Genomic DNA, 23,056 nt, shown 5'->3' with positions numbered 1-23,056 from the left:
TGAATAAAAATAATAATTTCTGTACAAAAACAGAGTCTTAATTTTATGTCAAAGTAGTAATATTGCAAAAATATTTTTTTTCTTTGTGAAGAAAGTACTGTGTGAATAAAGTGTCTTTTTTTAAAAAAGAAAAAGTTGCAATGAGAAGAATATTTGTAAGTGAAAGAGTAGAACATTTATGAAGTCATTTTTTTTCTCAAGAAAAAGTCATTAAGGGAATAAAATGAGAATAAAGTTGTATCTATTCGCATAATTCATATGTATAACATAGCAATAAAATCATAACCTTCTGTGAAAAAAATCTACGAGTATAAAGTTGGATTATTTTTCCCAAGAAAATAATTCAAATTTTATGGGAATAAAATCATTATTTTACATGAAAAGCAATTTAAAGGGGACAAAAACAACAAAAGGTAGTAGTTTTATGAGAATGATGTCATATTTATTTTATATTTAATTCACATCATCATATGGAGTCTTACAACGATAACCTTTTTTCAAGAAATAAATTAATAACATCAATATAAAACACAATACTTTAAGAATAATTTTCTTTAGGTAGTCATCACAAAAATCAAAGTCATATACTTTGTATTTATGAGAATAAACTGACCAAAATAAAAAGTTTTATTGTGAAAATCAAGTTGAATTTATTTGTATGGTTCTCTTAATCTTGCGACAATAAAATGAGAATTTTGCAAGAGAATAGGATCATAATTTTATGTGAGAAAAGCCAGATTCTTTGCCGATACACATATGAAATATACAAATGTAAAAATATATAAAAGATATTTACGAGAATAACATTTTTATTTTTCAATAGAGAGGCAATCTTACGAGAAGGAAGTTGTAATTTTATGAGACTGAAGCAAGAAAAAAAAATCAATCTCACGGGGATGAAATCATCATTTTTCTTGTAACATACCAACTTTATCATCACAAAATAAAAATCCTTTTCAACGTGGCCCAGCTACTCCATAATATATTTATACAAAAACAATTATTTTACAGTTGTGTAGGCATTGGTCAGCATTCAAAAGAGAGGCTAACAAAAGTAATCGTGACAATATACAAAAACAAATTTGAACTGCATGTGAGTGAAATCCGCTGGCCCATCACTCCGGGTTAATTTGTAAGCTCTCGTAAATAAAGAGTGTCCTGTACATCTGTAATATGTCTCAGCCGTCCCTGCGATGCCAACCGATGTGCACCTGCTGGAGGCTCACAGGGACACCATGGTACTGGGCTGGAGTGAGCCCACCAACACGGGAGGAGCTGACATCAGAGGATACTTTGTGGACTACAGGACCGTGAAGGGGCGCGTGGTCAGCAAGTGGCATGAGCTCAACCTCCACGCCTTGACCACCACCTCCTATAAGGTGAGCTCAAGTCCAAACCCGTTTTTCTCTTTGTCTCTTTTCGTGCTGAACTCATCTGCATCTGTTTTTGCTCAGGTGGAGAACTTGAAGGAGAATGTAGTTTACCAGTTCCAAGTCCGTGCCATGAACATGGCTGGTGTGAGCGATGGCTCGGTGCCCAGTGCAGCTTTGAAGTGCCAAGAGTGGACCCTTACTGTGCCAGGTAGCGTACCAAGGGGGCGCTATTAAAAAAAAAAAAAAAAAAAAAATTCCCTTGCTTTTTAAATTGCCAGTTTTAAAGATAATTATAGAGTAATTCAACATTTTATTAACATACATTTCTTTCATTCATTTCAAACATTTTTATTCAACAGTACAACAAATGCAGGACGATATAAAAGAACACAGTGAGCTAGTAAAAATCGACCCTTCACGAATAATGAGTACCCCTTAAAATTTAAACATCATTTAATGTGTTAAAATTATCATCCTACATACGGCGTTAGCATCATTGCTAGTTGCAAATGTGCATGATCAAAAGAGGACTCGATTGATTGCTGCTTTTATCCAGTGGGTGGCGGCTAGTTATTAGCAGCTAATTTTTGCGTGGGCATTCTGTACAAACGCTGCTCGCATTTGCATGCTTTCCAATTGGGTGCTACTTGTTCAAATAAATCAACAGGTTCGTTAAGATAAGATAAGATAAACTTTATTGTCCCAAATGGGAAATTTGACTTGGGCTTACTGCCCACAGCTGCCAGTACAATACAGAACACACATTTGCCTTGTTTTGCCTTACACAACTGCTGCCTCCATGTCGCTCTGGAGATACCGTCACAAAAGTGATGGGAAGGTACTTTTCTTGTCAAAATAGCTTCATCGTCGGATATTTACGCCACTGCCATTGTTACTATTGCTTTCCGTTTACTGCTTCTTCTTTCATTTATTAGCAGATTCTGTTTACTTCAACAATGCAAACCAAAGTTAGAAGGAAAAGCTGGACTCGCAGCAGTCACGCTCATTTCCGCCTCGTTTAATGGAGTAAATATGCTCACAGCTCACAACTGGTCACGTGATATCACGATTCTCAATCATATAATCACCCAGCCCTACTTGTATTGCTCTTTGGAAGGTAATCAGCGGGTTGGGCAGTTGGCTGACTCTCAAATGAAAAAATTAAAAATAAAAAGGGCCGCGGATCCGTACCAGTGGTTGGGGATCATTGCTCTAAATTGTCTTACGGAACTGACAATGTTAGGTGCGTTGAAGACTAAATTGTCTTGTGTTCACAAAAACACACGTCATTGAAGACTTTAATTTGTCTTTGATATTTAAGAAAAGTGTACGTTAAGTTCATTGTAGATTCTAAATTGTTAACAAAAACATACATTATATTCATTGTCGACTCAACATTTCTTCCAATCGTTATGAAAACGTGAATGGGAAGTTCTCTGAAGACTTCAAGTTGTCTTTAATGTCTCCAAAAAAAATGGTGCATCGAGCACTAAATTGACTTCAATATTTAGGAAAATGCACATTAGGTTTAAAGAGTCATAATTGTCTTTGCAATACAAACGATCAGGCTCATTGAAGATTGTAATTTTCTTTGAAAATGGATGACTGTCTCCATGCAAAGTGTCCTTAAAATGCCCACCACTGGTTTCCTCATCCAAGGTGCTCCCGTTGGTCTTCACGTTCTGGAGGTCCGGGACTCCTCCATGGTGGTCCTGTGGGAGCCACCTTCATTCGATGGCCGCTCTCCCGTCAATGGCTACTATTTGGACTTTAAGGAGGCATCAGCCGGGGAAGAAGGCTGGACGGCTGCCCACGAGAAGGCCAACAAGTCCACGTTCATGAAAGTGAGGAGCACTTTTTTGAAGTGAAAAGAGAGAACCTCCTTATGACTGTTGTTGTTGATTTAGGTGACCGGGCTACAGGCTGCCACATCCTATGTCTTCCGTGTGCGTGCTCAAAACATCGCAGGTGTGGGGAATCCCTCCGCGGTCTTGGGTCCCATCCTGGCCGAGAGTCGCCCCGGTGAGTGCATTTGTTACGTCCGGAGAATCTAAAAAAAAATCCCAAATCTTTTGTACACTAAAAAAAATGTAACTACATATTTTATTACCAAATTAAAAACGACACTAAACATCCAATTAAATTACAAAATTACGTCCACAGAAAAATAATACAAAAAAAAATTAAACATTTAATTTAATTAAAAAAATGAATGTTTTAAAATAAAATATGTGACCGTATTTAAAATTACAATAAAAGTTTGTTCATAAATTAAACATCACACAACACGGTAATTTAAAAAGGTAATTCAAACTTTTTCAAAATGAAAAAAATATAACTGAACACGTTATTAAATCAGTGCTTCTGAAATAGTTAGGTGGACCCCCTTGGGGGGGCACGGTGCGATGCCAGTTGGCGGCGCGTGTGACCTCGGGGAAAATAATTTTGTTTTGTTTTTTGGGTCGTACTAGAATAAAGTGTAATGGCACATCCATTACAGTAGAAAGCAGTGCTGCTATCATTTATATATTTATTTATTTATTTGTTTTTTATTCCAGACAAATTGATTCACTATAAATTACACCCTAAATTTTTATTTAATTACAAACAACAAGGATTCTATTGAAAATTTCACTACATTTTTAATTATGTATTTAAAATTACACAACAGAGTAAATCGTAATGTTATTAATTTAAGAATTATATGAAATGTTAAACTAAAAATGGAATAAAACGTTTAATAAAATAAAATACACTTAATGTAATTGAAATAAAAATGTAAAAAACAACATTTTATTACATTGTAAATTACAGAACAAAATCTCACCCACAAATTAAAAATTTAAATACTGTGGAGTAAATAAAAAATTATAAACGAATTGAAAACAAGTATACTGAATTAAAAATGACACAAAAATAGATTGAAAATTTAATGGAACAAAGATTAAATACAAATGTAATGAAATAAAAAATGACACACAAATGAATAAATCATTGTATTACAAAAAAAAAAAATGACAATAATAATTGCAAGTTTAAATAAACTTGAAAGTACGCCCAAAAAATGACACTACAGCTCGATAGTCTTTCCATTTACTGTTCCCTTAGGCACCAAGGAGATGTACGTGGATGTGGACGACGACGGCGTGATCTCCATGGTCTTGGAGTGCCCCGAGATGAGTGAAGGCTGCGAGTTTGTTTGGTCTAAGAACTACGAGGCCATCACAGACACCTCCAGTTTGACCATCATCAACGAAAAGGGCAGGTAGGCATCAATTTCTACATCTGAAAGGTGTTCTGCAGGGTTCTATACTTGGTCCATCAATTTATGGCACCGGACCGAAGTGTACCGTGGTGGAAACATGGCTAAAGATCAATCGCGGGGTATCTCTCATCAGCTTCTTTTTTGGTGCCCTCAATTTTCCAGGTCCAGAGCTATCTTGAACAACCCCTCCCTGGAGGATCTGGGCATTATCTCCTGCGTAGTCACCAACATGGAGGGCGTCTCGTCCAGCTACCAGCTCACAGAGGAAGGTGAGCCGTGTCCTTAAATGCACTTTGTGCTCTGTTGGGCATGTGGAAAGATGCTTTGTAACTGATACACACAATTCCCAGCTGCCAGACAAATGGAAAGTGGCACTCTGTTGCAATGAGGAAAATGCTGAGGTCGTGACAATCACCTCTTTGTTCTGCTCTTGATGTTGTTGACAGGTCTTATGCATCTGCTGGACATCAGCCACGACCACAAGTTCCCTGGTGAATATGCCGCACCATCAATAACACAGGCTTCATCCCTTTTCACTCATCACATTCTCAACACATTGCATCATTCTTTGACATTGATCAAAACAAAATACTTTCATGTATTCATTTATTTAATTAGTTATTTTTACTTGTATCTATTTATGTATACATAGTTATTTTAAAATTTTAGCAGTCTTTTTCTCTTCATTTATTCACCGGTATTTATTTATTTATTTTATCTGTTTCTTTTTAGCAGTTTTTATCAATGTGTTCCATTTGTTTTATTTATCAATTTGATTTGTATTTATTCAGTTGTATTTTCAAAATCTGATTTTATTTTTTCCTTTTTTATTTTGTATGTATTTTGCATTTATAAGTTATTGTTGTTTTTATTGTTTCTCTCCCTTATATATTTATTTTAACAATTTCACATTCAGACCAGTTACATTTGGAATTTGTTCCATTGTCCAAACCGTCACCGTCATAAAACCTTTAATAACTGTACAGAAATAGTTTGTACACAAGAATAATGTCGGCTACAATACCGGTAGTTAAGTTGAACAACTCAAATATTCACTTGTTAAAAACAATAAGACATTCTTCAACATCTGTCAAATGAAATCAACCACTAATGTAATTTTAAGCATGCACATACTACACTCTACCTTTTTAGCACTATTGGCTAGCATGAGATGCTAACGTCTCCGCCCATGTCTTCACTTAATAAACGGATGCACTCAAATGCGTGGCAGCAGTCACAGAATAAACCCACACAACTTAATGTAAAGTAGAAAGCTAAGATACCCTATCAAAATCAGTAAAAAGGTACAACTGTTTACAAGAACTATGTGTCCAAGCATGCTGTGTGTCTGCTAGTGAGTTCTCTCTTTGTTGGTCCTCAGTTATTCCCTTTAAGAACGAAATGGCCATGGAATTGCAAGAGAAGGGCCGTGTGCGCTTTTGGACTCAGGTGGAGAAGTTCAGCAAGGACTGTCAAGTAGAGTACATTTTTAACGACACCATCATTAATCAAGGAGAGGTAAGAGCCAACCCTACTTGTGCATTTTCTTCCCCATCTCTTCCACAAACTGGAGGAGTCAGTTTTTTTTTTTTTTTTTGCTGGTCTCTAAGAAATACACCATGAACTTTGACAAGACTACCGGCATCATCGAAATGTTCATGGACTCCCTGGAAGTCCCCGACGAGGGCACGTTCACCTTCAATTTGGTAGATGGCAAAGCAAAGGGCGCCACCAGCCTGGTGCTCATTGGCGAAGGTACAACCCACGGGAAATGTGAAAATGTGATTTTTTTTTTTTTGGTAGGAATTGAGATACGCGTATAGTGGCAGTGAGCTCAATTCAATTCACTTCACAAAAAGCAGTAGTTTGACAAATATTTGCGAATTAATCAAAGTGCCACTGCTAATTGAAGTTTACTGTCAAACTAAACATAAAACAAAAAGAATTACGCATGACGTAGGAATATCTGCACACGGACATACGGGCACAGATAATATAACAACACTCACAGGCATATATTCTTGATCATGAAATGACTTACAGTATGTTGTAGTATCTTACTGAGTCCTTTACAGTAGTAGTGTTAGTATTCCTACGAGTACTTTGTTTTTTTCAACATGACTTTACAGTTATACTGCCTCCTGGTAGAAACAACACAATGGAAAAAATTGAATTAAATCACATTGCACAAAGTGTTTAATTCCTTAACAGTCTTTTTGATTATGTTCATGCGCTATGTTTTTGTAAAGTGCAATATTATAGAGGGCTATTTGTCTTTATTCAAAAAAAGGTCAAATTAATGGCATTTCTATTCTTTTCAATGGGGAAATATGATTTGAGATACAAGTGTTTTGAGTTACAAGCTTAGTAACGGAACGAAGTGAAGTCATATCTCAAGGCGCCACCGTACATGTCACGACTACGTGACTGTTCGTCTAACCAGTTACTCATAAACAGAACGGCTAGAAATAACCCACAGTCAGAAAAACTGCAGTAATCCAGCATTGAGTAATGAAGCAATAGCCCACCGAAACGGGTACATTGTAGGGTTGAGCGATTTATTGTTTTGAGATGTAAATCGTGATCTCGGACAACATGATTTCGTGATTGTCATACCTGCGGTATGATAAAGCGCCCTTAACCTCCCAAGATCACCGATCAGACAGGGCATGCAACTCTTGGGAAGGTCACACTAACCTATTAGCTCCGAGCTGGCTATATGTTTTTGTTTTTTTTTCTAAATTGATTTCATTAAATAAAAGAAAAGGCAGACATGTTTATATGAAAATGCAAAAGGGGACTGAAAAGAAGTAGAGAAGAATATATATGATACTTTCTGATTTATTTGAATATTTACCTTTCACGTTTAAATCACCCATTCAGAAATACACACTCACCATTACTGTGAAGGGATTTTTTATAATTAATCAATACCATGATACGAATTTCAGGCCATATTGCTAAGACCTCAGTCTCCATTTGAAGCACTTTGGTGTTTGACAGAAATATGGAAAAAAATATTTACAAATAATCTTACATTTATGTACAAAGAACATGTACATTTCTGAATTTACACTTTTTTTTGATAGGTAAAAATGTATTTTTTTTACAATACACAATTGCATATATTTGCATATGTATACATGTATGACAGCAAGCGGTAGGACCTGCTTTATTTTTGAAAAACCTTGAAAAATGATTACCTTCCTCACATAGCGTTATCTTTAGTGTCTGTGAATTATTAGCGTCATGGATTTTCAGGTTTTGATGGTATGATGTAATCTGTCAGAAAAGTCGCAATTCAGTCTTTTCCCGAAATCATTCGGTATACTCTGTAAGATGCTGGTCATATTTGCGTGTTTGCTTTTTCTGTATTTAACTTGTGTGTCCATTGAGGGGCAGCAGAAGAACACTTTCTCTTCCTATGTGCAGAGTTCAGGGAGCTGCAGAAGAAGTCCCAGTTTGAGAGGGCAGAATGGCTCAGGAAACAAGGTATAAGTGCTCCCTCTCATATTCCGCCATATGTAAGCGTGCGTGCTTGTGTGACCCGTTGTCATCCACAGGTCCTCACTTTATCAAGTATCTGGACTTCACCGTCACGCCGCAGTGTGATGTGTTGCTGCAATGCACGGTAAAGAGAAAAACGAGCAACAAATGAACAAGTCATTTTGTGAGAACACGTCCTCATTTCTCTCCGCAGGTAGGAAACATGAAGGCGGACACGGAAATCATCTGGTACAAGGACAGCCTGTCGATCGGCAAGCGTGATGAGGCCGCCAAGAAGCTGGAGAAGAAGGACGACGTGCTGACCTTTAATATCGGAAAGGTCGGCCCCCGCAGGGGAATGTGCTTCCATTTTGTCCAATTATATTGTTTATGCTACGCTGTCTAACACAGATAAATCAATGACAAAACTGCTTTTAGGGAAAGTTATCATGCTATGCACTCTTTGGCCTAATGTATTGGAACACGTCTCTTAAAGTTACACATCTTCAGTAAAGTAAATAACATTAGCTGGTAACAGCTAGCCAACTCTACATTGTCACTCAATATCTATTAAAATGAATACATATAACGATAAGTGGTTCAGAAAATGGATGGTTGGATATAAATAATCAAATAAATGTATAATCACTACTTGTTGGATTTAGTCTATCGCAGGGGTGGTCTGGAATGTAATCCCCATTCTAAACAGGGATTATTGTATTCTTTCCAAATATTTGTGTATTTTTTGTCCAATTAGTTTTCCATTCTTAGTATACAGTTTTGTATTTTTTTCTTAATATGTTGCTGATTCCTCTAATATATATTGTTTCTGTCTAATATGTGTGTATATCCCTCTTTGTCTAACAGTATTCTAATAATTGTTTTCTATTTTCTAATAGTTTAGAAGTCCCCTTACTGTTTCCTTGTATTTTAGTCCAATATATTTATACATCTAATCCAATAGTTTAGAATTTTTATTTTTATTTTTATATTTTTCATTTTTTTCATCGTTTTTTTGTCTGTAATATTTTTCCTAATATATTTTGCATTTTTCATTGTAACATTAATATAATTTTTCAATATTTTCTTTGTATTTTAAAATATTATTCTCTAACAGTTATGTTGGGCTTTTTTTTTCACTGACGTTAGTATTTGCATCTAATGTTTTTATTTTTTTGTCTGGTATTTTTGCATTGTTTTTTTTTGTCTTCAATTTTTCTTTTCCCCCTAATTGTTTCTTATAATTTTTCAGTACACTTACTGTATATTTCTATAATAGTTTGGATTTTTTTAACTGTGTAATATAGTTTAAATTTTTTCCCCCAACATTTTTCTTTTAAATATTCTTTTTATTGTATGTATATTTTAATTTTTTTATTTCTGCACGTTTATAAATGTTTTCTGTGTTCTGTGGGGTAAAAATGCATCGATTCTTAAGCATGTTCTATTTCCTATATTTTTCATAGAATATTTTGTTGTATGTTTGTGATTTTGAATACCGGTACTTTAATTGTTTTGGGCATTATTGCTCATGGTGTACCTAATGTTTTGGCTTGTAACATAGAAGGAGAGTAATGACAATGATAAACATCATCATTTTGCTCTCTCTATTTTTTTTTTTAAATGAAGCCTTCTTATGTTTTCATCACCATTATTTCTTGCGGAAAACAGCTAGGTGTCCCAATACCTTTGTCCACATCGTGCATTTAACAATGGAAGTTTTTTTCCAAGCATAGCTGAGGCAAAGCAGTTTGTTGTCCGTGTGCTTCTATGTCATCACCATTAACACTGTTTTCAAGAAGTCACATTATCGTCCATCATGTGCTGCTGTCTGTTGCCATTAATGTGCTCATGTGTCTTAATTCGCAGTGGGTTATTGAACAGGACACGCAGGCAGAAAGTGAAGAGATAGAGCCACCCGCTGAGGATGCTTCGCCGCCGCTGCTTCCGCCAAGACCCAAAGTCTGGACCATTTGGCTACTGATGCTTTTTTCATTGACTCCATGCTGCCATTCCATTGTTTGCCATGTCACGTCTGCAGCGTTGCTTTGTCTGTTATGCCGACTGTGCAGTTATCAAAGAAGCTCCGTCAGTGGACACCACTGTTGTCTCTCTAACGTGAATGCCTTTGCCCCTCAGATTTCGAAGGACGATGTGGGCATCTACGAACTGTACCTAAGGGATGAGCGAGGCCAAGACAAGAGCAGGTTCGATATGACTAATGAAGGTAAGTTCAACTCCACATTTTTTCTAATACTGTATTTATGTTTGTGTCATGGGTTTTTTTCCCCTGCTTTTACATTCTTTTGTAATATTTTCAAAAATATTTGGGTATTTTTGACAGGCTCACATAATCACTGTGACATCTTCCGTGCTGTAACATGCAACTGTTCATTTTGGACTTGAATGAAAATTAATTTGGGGTTGTGTGTTGAAATATTTTGCGTTTTCTCTTAGTTAATCGCTGTTTATTCGATTTGCATATAAAGTTTGTTTTAAATGTTTGAATTTGTCATCTACTGTGTATTGTTGGTCTAATATATTTGCATTATTTTACTAATTTTGTATGGTAGTTAGGTAATTTTGTATTCTTTCCTAATGTGTATTTTTCTCTAATTTGTGCATTTTTCATCCACAATGTGTATTTTTGTGTACTAGTTTTGCATAATATTGATTTATTTAATATGTGTATATAATAGCTAGGTATTGTGTGGAATAGTTTTGCTTTTTCAAATTTGTATATTATTTTATATATATATATATATATATATATATGTATGTATGTATGTATGTATGTATGTATGTATGTATGTATGTATGTATGTATGTATGTATGTATGTGTATATATATATATATATATATATATATATATGTATGTATATATATATATATATATATATGTATGTATAGATATACAGATATAGATATTTTTTTGTGGAATCATATTTTATATGTTGATTTAGTTTTTCTAATATTTACAATACTTCGGGGTTTCCTGGTTTTGTAGTCTTTTCTAATATTTTTGTATTTTTTTAATTTTTGTCCATTTTTTTCATAATTAGATTTTTACATATTTTTCTAATATATATCTTAATATTTTGTATTTTCTAGTATTTTTGTATTATTTTCATGTTTAAATGTTCGTATTATTTTCACGACATTGTGTACCTTGTGTAACTGACGACGGACACAGACAGGAACAACAAACATGCAGCGGGAGCTCATTGCTTTTGCTCGGGAGGCGAGTCTCTTCACGTTGGGAAGTTCCTTATCCTTTTCTGTGTTTGTCTCTAGGCTACCAGGCTGTAATGAATGAGTTGTTCAGGGTGATTGGTGAGTCATTTAAGTGCACATACAATCTCCAATGATGGATGTATACAGTCAAAGAAGTGTGTATTATTATTAACTATGATAAACACTTGTTCTATGATGTTTGATTTCCTTCCTCCAGCCAACTCCTCCTCTCAAATCCAAGCCATCAGCACAGAACACGGCATCATCCTCTCCTCCGACGTAACGTACTACCACGAGGACCAGCGCATCAACTGGCTGCACAAGTATGTCCATAGCGATTTAGTATTTCAGCTAACCTCTAATTTATTTTACAATCCAAATGTGTTTACTCAGGCATACTGGTTGTGTACATATTGTATTGGCCAGGGATGTTCAATACCCCTTCTTTTTTTTTTTTTTCAAACCGATACCAGTACAAGTAGGGCCCCTTTGAGTACTCACCGATACCGAGTACAGATACAGCTAATACTTTTGATAAAATTTCGTTTAACACAATGACAAAAAAATGTGAACAAAGAACTTTGTTTCTGACCCAGGTGATGATTCGCCGATGTGTCAATCTGCCGCAGGATTTACTCGATGTCAGATTGTTTTTAGCCTTAAGTTTCAGTGGCTGGGATCGGCAGACTTCACGATTATTTGATGCCTAAAAGTAAGGCCATATTGCCCGATACAATAACTGAGATCGGTACTCACCCATTCCTAATGTTGACATTCAAATTATTTAGATTTTTATTTAGAAGAAAATTGACATTTTGCTTATGGGGGTCATCTTACCCAGCTCTCTCCTCCAACTTTTTTTTTTTTTTTTAGGTGGGTGGGGTGTTTGGAAAGGATTAAAGGCATTTCCATTAATTTTAATGGAAAACAGTGATTTGGATCACAAGTGTTTTGCGTTACAAGCGTGGTCACGGAACAAGCTCTTACCTTGTATATTTGTGTATATGGAACTTTCACTAAATAGAGGAAACTCTCCAATCTCATTGTACGCTGAGTATAATGACAATAAAGGGCATTCTGATTCTGATTCAAAATAGTCATATCTTGAGGCACCACTGTACCAGAAAACAGGAAAAGATGGAATGCTTTCTCTACCCAGGTTGCTATACGCTAGCATACCAATTGTTTGTATTTGATCATTTGAAATAGCACCTAATGATACTCTGCTTACTCTCTTCCCATGTTTGTATACTAACTGTTAGCATTTTAGCCTTTTATCAATTCTCATTAGCAACTGCAAACAGGTCAATATTTACAGCGAGTGTACATTAGTGACTTTTGATGCTAGCATGGAAGCATTTATCCAGTCGAGTCTTAGCAAAAGGCCAACTGTTGTGAGATGAAAGCTCACCAAACACAATATTAGGCTAACCCCCAAAGTCTCAAAATAGCAATATTTCAACAAGATTCTTTTGTTCCCGCACCACTAAGGGACGCCAAGATAGCCGCTTCAGAGCGCGTGAAGGCGGGAGTGACGGGCGAGCAACTGTGGCTCAAGATCAACGAGCCCACCGAGAAGGACAAGGGCAAATACACCATCGACCTGTTCGACGGCAAGGACGGTGTCAAGCGCGTGTTTGAACTGTCTGGACAAGGTGAATTTTTCTTCTAGTTTCAAATTCAATTTTCTGATGACTTGTTATTAGATGTAGTATTATTAATGTGTGCGTGTGATTCCCTCATGCAGCATGGGAGGAAGCGTTTGAGGAATTCCAAAGGCTCAAGTGAGTAAACAAACTCATGTGACTGAGTGCAAATAAATGCTTCCAGGTGGCCTGAACTGAAAGTAACCTCCTCTGAGTGCTTTCAGTGCGCAATTCCTGCCATTGCACATTTTTTATTCTTTCGAAACGCTTCTGACATTGTGACTTTCCTTGTTCCCTTCCTTCTGTAGGGCGGCAGCCTTCGCAGAGAGAAGTAAGTTGAGCCTGTGCCAAAAGATGTCACTTTCTTCAGAAGTGTGTCCCAAACTTTGAGCGAAGGCACCTATTTTATATAAGAGAAAAAATGTAAAAAACGTATACATACTGGAATAAAGATGATATCATCTCAATTTATTTACACAGTGTGAACTCTGGGCCTGTTAGTTTTTTTCTGTTGTACTGTATTATATTGGCCCATAAGTTAATTGGCAATTCTGCCATCTAGTGGAAGAGAATTGTTTGACACACTTTCACTGTACAGTGGTGCCTTGAGATTAGTTCAATTCCAAGACCTCGCTTAACAGAAAACTGGAAATATCAAAAGGACTCCATCTAGCACATACTAGTGTATACAGTATAAACAAATACCAAACTAATTGTCCCATCTTATATGCATATTTTTTGTTTAGATCGCGCTCGTGTCATTGGAGGCCTCCCAGACGTGGTTGCTATCCAAGAGGGCAAGGTAAACTAATCTGGTTTCTTTCATATTACATTACCTCCATTCCTCACTGTGTATTTTTTTCTCCTCCAGTCTCTTAACCTGACCGGCAACATATGGGGGGAGCCCACGCCTGAGGTGAGCTGGACCAAGAACGAGCGGGAGCTGGTGGCTGACGAGCGCTACGTGCTCAAGTTCGAGCACGGCAAGTACGCCAGCATCGCCATTGCGTCCGTCACCCGCGCCGACTCGGGCAAGTACGCATTGGTGGTGCGCAACAAGTACGGAACGGAGGCCGGCCAGTTTACGGTCAGCGTGTACAACCCGGAGGATGATGAAAACCTTGCGGAGGTGAAGAAGTAGGACTTAGGGTGGAGAGTGGAAGAGTGAATAGCCTTTGACGGCAACGTAGAGGCAAGCAAAGCAGTGTTTTCTTAGCACGTACGTCAATATTTTAAGTAAACTTTGAAAACAGGTTGCCACTGTGAAGAAAGAAAAACAATAAAAGAACTTCTGATATCTTCATCCACTGTTTGTTTTGTCATTGAGAAACTATGACATTTGCATCAGGGGTGGGCAAAATTCAATGCGTGGGTAAAAAATGTCCCTTTAAAAGGACGAGGACAGATGGGGACGGAGGACGATAATTTTATGAATAACGACAGAGACATTTACAGAAGGGTGCCCAGGTCGCAAACGGAGGACGGACCGGCAAAATAGTGTGCCCATCTCTGGATATTTGTGTATGTTTCCATCAAATATCTTTGTATTTTCTTTCAATATTTTCGATATATTTAACTGTTTAGTTTTCCCCCATTATTGTTGTGTTTCTTTTTAATACTAATTTTCCAAATATTTGTATTCTTCCCTGATATTTTAGTATATTTTTCCAAATATTTGTGTATTTTTTGTCTAATATTTTTATATTTTTGTGTATAATGTTCCAGTTTGTATTTTTAAAAGAGTTTTTCGGAATGTTGTGCTGCCAAAATACAAAACTATGACGAAAATGACAAAAGCAGTAGCTGGAAAATAAACATTTGAGGATGGTAAGAAAACATGAGCATGTAGTACAAAAAAAATTACAAAATAAAACAAAAATATTTGGAAAAAAGCAAAATATTAACATAACAGTAATAGAGAGAATACACAAATATTAGATGACAATTACACAAACATTTGCTGGAAATACAAAAATATTGTGAAACATACAAAAAAATAACACACAGAAATATTAGAGGAACAATACACAATTAGAAGAATACACAAAAGCATTAGTGAAAAACATACTTAAGTAGACGAAAAAGCATAGAAAATACTCAGAAATATTACAGGAAAAATACTGAAACATTACTTTAATTTTGATATGGGAGACGGGGGACAAAATGCTCACCTTTTGATAATATTTTGGGTTGCAGCTGTCATTGAATTGACCCAACCTGTTACAATACTGGTCAAACTCATTATTTTATAAATAATGTAAAAAACACATTTAAAAACATATTTAAGTTTTATTTGGGGAATTTGCATAAATATTGACTACCTGGTACGTACATGTCAAAACTGAGCACTATTATTATTATTATTATTATTATTATGTGCGCGCTTGTTGTCACCGTCCGACCGCCACTGTCACCAACATCAACATCTCGGAGCTCCGCACAGAAGCGGCACCTCTCCTCCCCCTTCCACAACCCAGCTCGGTGGTCCAGGCTGGGAACGCGTCAGTCGGAGACCTTCGGGAGCCCGGAGTAGGCGGTGGAGAAATAGTAGTATTAGTGCTGTACTAGGAATAGTTCCACCCACGGGGGCGAGGACGACATGGAGGACACGGGGACTCGCTGATAAACAAACGTCCGCGGAAGACAACAAAAGGTAAATTATAATAAAGAAGGAAAATACATACATATATTATTGTCTGAGAGGAAAATATCTTCTTCAGGCGACGTTTGTCATCTTGTCACATCGCCGAGGCAGGTAGCGGTAGTTAGCATCGAAGCTAGCTGACATTTTTTTTCACCCAGCTGCGAATGGTAATTTCGTTTCATTCATTTGGGGGAATGGAGTTGGCAAGTAAATACACATAGACGAGTAAAAAACGCTTGTGTTAGGGAGTGAACAGAGGGCGTGTGTCGCTTATTACCGGTTGTCATTTAACGATGAAATCGTAAATCAACAGCAGCTAGCCGACGGACGACCACAGATCACATTCATTTTGGGCTACTTCCATTTCAACTTGCTTCACTTGCGTCTCGAACGTCCACCATTAGCTACCGCAAGAGAGTTTTCCCCCCACTTTGTCCCTTGGTGTCCATTCCCACAAATCCAGCCGCGACGTTCAAATACTGCGGTGACGTTCGTGAGGCATGTTAGCTTTAATGTCCACATCCTAGCTTTTCGCTAATTCGCTGAATTGGCTTTTTTTTTTTAAACGTGACATGTGCACAATATGAGGCGGCGTTTTTTTGTTGTGAGTCAGCGGGAGCAATCTGAAGCCTCGGAAGGGCCCCATAACTGTAAGTGGCAGCTTCTCAAAAGTGTGGTACCTTTTTTTTTAGATTTTTGACCTCTACTGAAGTGGAATCTCCCCAATTATTGGACTGTGTCCTGTCAGCCTCGTAAAGGCAATAATGGTGTGCAATACTGCACTCACTGCAGCCTGTTATCGAGACAATACCAAGTAGGTACAGGGTCACTATTGCCCTCCAAAACCATTTCAATATATTTTTTAATGTTTATTATACTCACTATTATCCCTATAGAGGCAGGTGTGGAGTGCCTTGCTAAAAGGCACTTGACAATACTTAGAAGGCAGACTAGCATCACTCCAACGACTTGCTATTGTTTTGTCCGAAGCGAGACATGAACCATGACCCTCCGATTCTAAAGCCCAACAAGTCCTTAGAGATGAGTTATGGTCACTTGCTCAAACCCATTTTATATTAGTGTTAAAAATAAATGGCTGACAGATCATGTGATTTTGAAAAAATGCACCGTAACTGCTTTCCTACTAGGCATTTTATCACGTTTTTGACAGTGTTACCAGGATGTGGACAGTTTGTTTCTCCTCGCCTGCCTTTCAAACCTCTACTATTAGCCAGTGGTCAATGATAGCCAGCACAGCCATATTTTCATGAACTAAAATGCACACATACCACCCTTGCCCAGCACACTCATACTACAAGTAGGAGCAAATTGAAATAGCAACATTTACCTAAGCTTGATTTACTAGATAATGCCTTTGTTTTTATTGTTTGTTTGCGTTTGTCACTTCCCGTTTCTGATCCCCAAGCTAATAGGCTACAGCCAATCAGAGTGATCAATCGCCACAGATGGCCGATCAGTGATGCCGATAACGCTCTTCTCATAATGGCTGCCATTTCGAGAAGCTAGTAATGGAACGTGTTACTATAGCTAGTATAGTAGTCTGATTAAAGCTGCTATTCAAAGATTGAATGTGTTACTTTGTGACAAAACAAAGCTGGCAAAAATATGCAACTGTAAATTGTCAATGTTCAAGGATGACAATAGCAGACCACTAGGGTGGTCAAGTGAGTAACATGAGGTGTATTTCATTAATCACCACACCAAATTCAGCCATGGCCTGCCATGCATTGTTTGCACATGCAACACAACTAATAATTCACAAATAATTAAATAAAGCAGGTAAAATACACCCTTTTACAAACTAACGGGCACACAACAAACCACTGTGCATTATGGAACATGAAAGTATTAAAGGAAAACCATTTACTCAACTAAATGAGAAAAACGGGCTTCCACTAAAGCATTGGCAAAAACAGTTTTCATGTTTAATCATATTTTTATTATGAGTTGTCAGCATCTTCTGAAAGTAACTAATAAGGTCACTTGTAATATACCTCAGTTACTTTTAAAATCAAGTAATCAACAAATTGCTTTTAAAATCAACACATTATATGACAATAAATAAACACACCAACTTAAAAAAATTGTACGTTTCCTTACATTCTAAAACCAAAAAATAGGACAATTGCATATCATTGAATGAACAAAGTCAACAAAACATCTTATGAGCAAAAAATAAAATATAAAATAGGGCAGCAAAAGAAAGCTAGACCCATGGGTAAAGTCCTGTAATAAAAACAATTTAGATTTCCTCAAATAACGTTCATCTTTTCAAATACCCGAGAAGAGAACCGTGAAAAAAATAATCGCATGTAAAATTGCATTTGCAATACTGAGAAAATGAATTGCAATTTAATTATTTTCCCAAATGGTTGAGCCCTAATCTCAAAGCACCATTGTATTTTGGAGGGCGACTTGCAAGATGAGTATGAAATGATATTTAAGTGTTCTGGGATCATCATTTACAAACAACCCATTGGAAGGTTTTCACGTCAATCAAATATTCACCTATATTTGAAATTCAAAGCAACAGTCTCAGTACGCTGGTATCCATCGACATCGTTAGTATCGACGTTATCGGTAAAAAGAAAAAAAACATTGAGGTAGTAGGGTTCAAGAACAACATCGACAGTCTCCCTCAGGCATTTCATGTAAATGTGACACATGAGCTTTCCTGTTTCCTAATCAGGTAGTTACACAAGCTAGTCAAAATGTCTTAGTCAGCACGTATTAGCCAACATTTACAAGTGTGTTGAAGATATTTCTGCCACAGCGCATGACGTCTGCAAACCCCACTAGACAGCCACTGCTGAAGTTACTGTGAGGTAAGCCACCTCATTTCAAGCAAAACAATGTTGGCGAGTCTTTCAATGCACAAGTGTTGGTTCTTACTTGATTTTGGTGGTACTTTGTTTTTGTTTTGTTCCTGTTCCTATTGGCCAGAAAGGACTCTGGTATTGGACAATGTTTTGCCAGCTATGTACTTTTACTTGAATCTTCTGTGACCAGTAAGGTGCATTTGAGTCCGTTTGCCTGTGCCGCTACCAGTTTTATTTTGGTAGGTTTCTATTTCCTGTGTGAATTGATTCCCTTTCCCGATGGCTTGACAAGGCTTTTGGCTCGTATCGAGCAACTGCTTGTCAACAAATCACTCTTTGGTTTGGATTCTTTCTGACTGGCGTTGAGCATCTGAGTCCATCTGTTTGTGCTGCTTCAAGATTTGTTTTGGTAGGTTTCTGCTTCTTTTTAGTTCCACTTGACTTTATGGGGCTCTCACATTTTGTCAACAGAGGACTTAGATTTAGATCTTCTGCGACTGATGTATTGCATTTGACTCCATGTCTTTGGCTTGCTACTTGTATTTTGCTAGATTACTACTTTGGCTGGTACCAACGAGCATTTTGTTTCAAAAGGATTTTGATCAGGCTCTTCTTTGCCTGGTGTTTTGCATTTGTTTTAATCTATTTACCGGTACATCTGCTTCCTGTTGGTTTTATTGTGGTAGTTTATGTTTCAACATAGGAGTTTGAATTGGATCTTCAGTGACTGAAGTGTTTTTATGTTGATTGGTTTCTTTTTGCTATTTTTGATCCCTTTACTTTTGGCTTGATAACACTCCGCTCGTAGCTAGTAGGGCTGCAGCTGCCGAATATTTTGGTGTTCGGATATCGAATAATCAAATAATCGGATAAAAGAATCTTAACACTGGCAACAGGCGCCATATACAGAGGTTGTTTTTTTCTTATTGGCCCTAATTAACAATTGAATGTTATTTCAAGACGACTTTGTGTTGATGGGTGCTGGTGGCAAAAGTTTGTGACGACAATATTATTAACTGGTCTCTGACTATTGAGCATCTGAGTCAAATCAGCCGCCATGCCACCTCACACTACCAGGATTCAGAACAACGTCAAACCAAAAGCGTACCAAGGCATTGCTGTCCATGTATTATTTCGTAAGATTTTATTTTGAAGTTGGTCTTCTCACCACGCTGGCGGCATGTTACTGTCATATAAAACATGAATGTGTTGCTGCGGATGGCTTGCCTTGTGTAGATCAATTAAATGGGTAATACCTGAGGCAGAAAAAAATCCTCTAGCTATTTTTTTTTTTTTTTTAAATAAGGAACTGTCAACAAAGCATATTGATTTGGGTCTCTAACTGATCTTGTGAGTTTGAGTCCATTTGTTTTGTTTTATTTATTTTTGTCAACCTAGAACTTTGATTGGGATCACTGTAGACTGGTGTGTTGCATTTGATTCAATCTGTTTGCGCGTTTGCAATTTTGTTGTTTTATTTTTTTTATTATTATTATTGTTTTACTGGCTTTCTTTTGGTAGGTTTCTTCTTCCAGTTTTCTTTATTCCCGCTGGTTTGATAGTAGCCAACATCTTCAGACCATCAAAGATTAAAAAAATAATCTTGTGTGACTAGTGTGGAACATTAGAATTGTGCCATTTACCAAGGAGAAACACTCAGTCAAGATGTAGACTGATTATTTTAGCATCTCACGCTATGTCTTGCGCACGTCACTTGTGATCACAAGATTGTTAGGTTTCTGTTTGAGCAGTTTAAATTGTGTTAATGATTGATTTCATGCATATTTGTGTGACGGTTAATGTTCAAAAAGGAGCTTCCACTTTCATATTGCTGTCAATGATTTGAGAACCGATGTTGTCTGTCTGTGTCGCCCGATATTTGCATTCAACTCACTTGTTGATGGTGTAACCTCAAGATCAAATGAGTGCAACATGATCCTTGCGTGTCTCTCTACTGTCACTTGGACAGATTTTTGTCTGTTGTGGGACATCCCAGCACAAACAATAGTAATATTGTTAGGATGCATATATGCTGTATTACTCAAGTGCTTTCTGATTTAGGCATGACATATTTTTTTCCGAATCAAAACCAGAGGATTTTAATCCTAATGAAAGGTTGGTTGTGTATGTAAGGTTTTCAGTGGTGCCTTGATATGAGAGACTCAAATAACTAATCAAAAAACAATTGACCGATTAATCACTTATTACAGTAATTGTTATTGAGCAGCTCTAAAATAAAAAAATGTGCAGCTAATCCATGTGATTGGTATCAGAATCAGTATTGGCCGATGTCACTCATGGATGATCGCTATCAATATCGGCAACAAATAATCCTGACCTGATTAAAATATGTCACCACAATTTTTGTTTTTGGGAAGGGGCTAGCCTGGTACGAATTAATGGCATTTCCATTCATTTCAATGTAAAAAGATGAATTGCAATACAAGTGTTTTGAGTTACGACGGTTGTCACGGAACAAATTAACTCCTATCCGAAGGCACCACTTATAATAGATATAGAAGTACCTTGGAAATCTCTGAAGTTGTACAATTGTGAATTTATGAGGAAAAAATAGCGTAGAGATAGATCGATATGTTTTTATCAGATTATTAGTAGTAGAGGCCGACAACCAATATTTGAAGCGGATATCAATTTTCAGTAAAAAGGTAAATATTGGTGTCAGTCTTAAAAAAAAAAAGACCACATTTTCAGATGTGCATAATGTTAATTTTTATGTATTTATTTTTTATTGTTATATTTTTTGACAATATACATCTTTGTTGTAAAATTCTAACTTAGTTCCAGAAGCTCTCAGGGTCATCAACATGTCATAAAAAGTTAGATGAAGTTCTACAGTAAATAAAGTCCAAAATTCCAAACTGACACAAATGTTAATATTTCACTTATCTTTGTTTTGATATCAAACAAAAACAAAAGGTGCAGAGTCTTTCCAGAGTCAGTAGAATATCTTATAAAGTTAACTGAAAATGTAAATAGTTCCTTGACGTTAACAGTTTTAAATTGGCCATCCGATTTTTAACAAATACAGATAATCGGCCTGGCCGATAATCGGTCTATCCCTACTCTGAAGTCACTACAAACTTCTGAATTATAATATTCCAGGCTCAGGCATATTTTGCGTTTTCTTCCGCAGTTGCATGTCCAGTAAAACTTAAACAATTTCTTCCATCGGAAGTAATGTCAAGAATCTGTTTGATAGTCAAACGTGGTTCTGTAATAGATTATGTTCCCCCTTGACGTTCCACTGCATACATCTTTCCTGCTTTGTGTAACTCGATATTCAGTACTATAGAAAAGTTGTGCTCATTTTAGCACACGGTACTGGTATGTAAGTGGAATAATCCCTCAGCAATTACCCTTTTTGACTGGACTCTCATCGTCCTGTATTTACTGTCACATGTTTTGGATTAATGTGCTGCGGGACCTCCCGGCCATTGTACCAATTTATCCTATTGGTCCATGCCCGCGGCCAACAAAAAAACCCACTAACTTCCCTGATTAGTCACAATAACAACAAGCAGACGCAGCAATGATCATATCGTGCATGTGACCGTGTGTGTGTGTGAACGTCAGACCGCAGAGTACACCTTGTTATCAGGGGGAAAAACACTGTGCGGCGAGTGTGGCCTTATCAGACGTCAACACCTTATAGCTTTCATCTCATTGGCTCAACTCTGAGCACCCTGTCTGCTGGTGGAGGAAAACAAAAAAAACAAAAGACGCCATAAATTATAAAGTTTTATGACAGCATTTCACAAGAGCGCAGTGAGCCAATGAGGTGATAAGTCAGGGGATAAATAAAGAAGACGTTCAGGATGGTGGATTTAAGTTATACAACAAGCGTGTGGTGGTCATGGTGGTGTGTCATGAGGCCTTGTGGACACCATGAAGAGACAAAGATCCTCAGGAACCACCAGCTCGGAGGACAACACTGACAGCAGTGAGCTGGATGACTTGCCATCACTAAAGTCCTCTTGGTCCTTGGTGAGTCGGTTTACGGCACATTTCCACCACAGGACGTTTACCCAGGAACTTGGAACTTTTAAAGCTTCGTTGTGTGTTTGCACCAGAACTATTGTCTGAATTTAGTTCCATGGCCAAGAGACGACTGTTTGGAGTTGTACAAAGAGCATTCTGGCTACCGTTTTGATATAACTTGTAAGGTGGAATATCCTAACTTCTGCTGTCCAGCCGCTTTGCAAATGGTTGACACTTTTTACTTTCAGAGACTACTACGCGCTTAAATTCTTTCTGAGACTGCCATGCTGGGTGTGCATCATTTCTGTGAATTTTATGTCTCACGAGGCCTTTTGACAAATATTTAACCTGTTTGGTGTTTTTCGTCTTACGGGATAAAAACAATTCTCTGTGTGCACACTACTTAAGTTGTGGCCACATCCTCAGGTCACATCTAACATGATTTGTAGATGGCATCACTTAGCGAAGTTGCCAGCAGCTACAAATTAGACTAGAGGAAAAAACGGTCGATATTTTGATGCTCGGAAGATTTTATAAAATATAAACAGGTGTTAATCTGGGAAAAAAA

At 37.1% G+C, this 23,056-nt stretch overlaps 2 protein-coding genes and 1 long non-coding RNA gene across 11 annotated transcripts in view; 2 read left to right on the top strand and 1 right to left on the bottom strand.

The window, feature by feature from the left end:
- Nucleotides 1-14,308, top strand: part of myom1a (myomesin 1a (skelemin)) — a 29,855-nt gene extending 15,547 nt beyond the window's left edge. For 3 of the 5 annotated variants that reach the window (XM_086042529.1, XM_086042533.1, XM_086042534.1), the window contains 20 exons: nt 1,183-1,379; nt 1,455-1,581; nt 3,033-3,217; nt 3,281-3,395; nt 4,482-4,638; nt 4,801-4,907; nt 5,085-5,129; nt 6,020-6,156; nt 6,249-6,393; nt 8,071-8,130; nt 8,202-8,269; nt 8,339-8,464; nt 9,994-10,351; nt 11,420-11,458; nt 11,577-11,682; nt 12,851-13,014; nt 13,107-13,143; nt 13,314-13,336; nt 13,752-13,807; nt 13,877-14,308. In XM_086042529.1, the coding sequence (XP_085898655.1) occupies nt 1,183-1,379; nt 1,455-1,581; nt 3,033-3,217; nt 3,281-3,395; nt 4,482-4,638; nt 4,801-4,907; nt 5,085-5,129; nt 6,020-6,156; nt 6,249-6,393; nt 8,071-8,130; nt 8,202-8,269; nt 8,339-8,464; nt 9,994-10,351; nt 11,420-11,458; nt 11,577-11,682; nt 12,851-13,014; nt 13,107-13,143; nt 13,314-13,336; nt 13,752-13,807; nt 13,877-14,146 (2,522 nt within the window). In that variant the 3' untranslated portion in view covers nt 14,147-14,308. The remainder of the gene's footprint in view (nt 1-1,182; nt 1,380-1,454; nt 1,582-3,032; nt 3,218-3,280; nt 3,396-4,481; nt 4,639-4,800; nt 4,908-5,084; nt 5,130-6,019; nt 6,157-6,248; nt 6,394-8,070; nt 8,131-8,201; nt 8,270-8,338; nt 8,465-9,993; nt 10,352-11,419; nt 11,459-11,576; nt 11,683-12,850; nt 13,015-13,106; nt 13,144-13,313; nt 13,337-13,751; nt 13,808-13,876) is intronic. The other 2 variants (XM_086042530.1, XM_086042532.1) reach the window with 2 other exon arrangements.
- A 448-nt stretch (nt 14,309-14,756) lies between these two features.
- On the bottom strand, nt 14,757-16,179 carry LOC147140879 (uncharacterized). The gene is made up of 3 exons (XR_015088304.1): nt 15,927-16,179; nt 15,690-15,807; nt 14,757-15,519 (listed from the first exon to the last, which is right to left on the bottom strand). It is a non-coding gene; the product is annotated as an uncharacterized LOC147140879 (long non-coding RNA).
- lpin2 (lipin 2) overlaps nt 15,397-23,056 on the top strand; it is a 28,281-nt gene continuing 20,621 nt past the window's right edge. The window contains exon 1 of one of the 5 annotated variants that reach the window (XM_086042537.1): nt 15,397-15,658. Coding sequence is in view for 2 of the 5 variants with exons in the window: in XM_086042535.1 (XP_085898661.1) it covers nt 22,396-22,494 (99 nt within the window). In the remaining 3 variants the exon portion in view is untranslated. Of the gene's footprint in view, nt 15,659-16,191; nt 16,300-18,789; nt 18,899-22,242; nt 22,495-23,056 lie in introns of those variants that run through there. The other 4 variants (XM_086042538.1, XM_086042539.1, XM_086042535.1 and 1 more) reach the window with 4 other exon arrangements.

Source organism: Filicampus tigris, chromosome 10 (assembly GCF_054856515.1).
Source record: "Filicampus tigris isolate MCC_2025a chromosome 10, RoL_Ftig_1.0, whole genome shotgun sequence".
NCBI lineage: Eukaryota > Metazoa > Chordata > Actinopteri > Syngnathiformes > Syngnathidae > Filicampus > Filicampus tigris.
The sequence above is the reverse complement of the archived record's forward strand: the minus strand, read 5'-3'. Positions and strand labels throughout refer to the sequence as shown.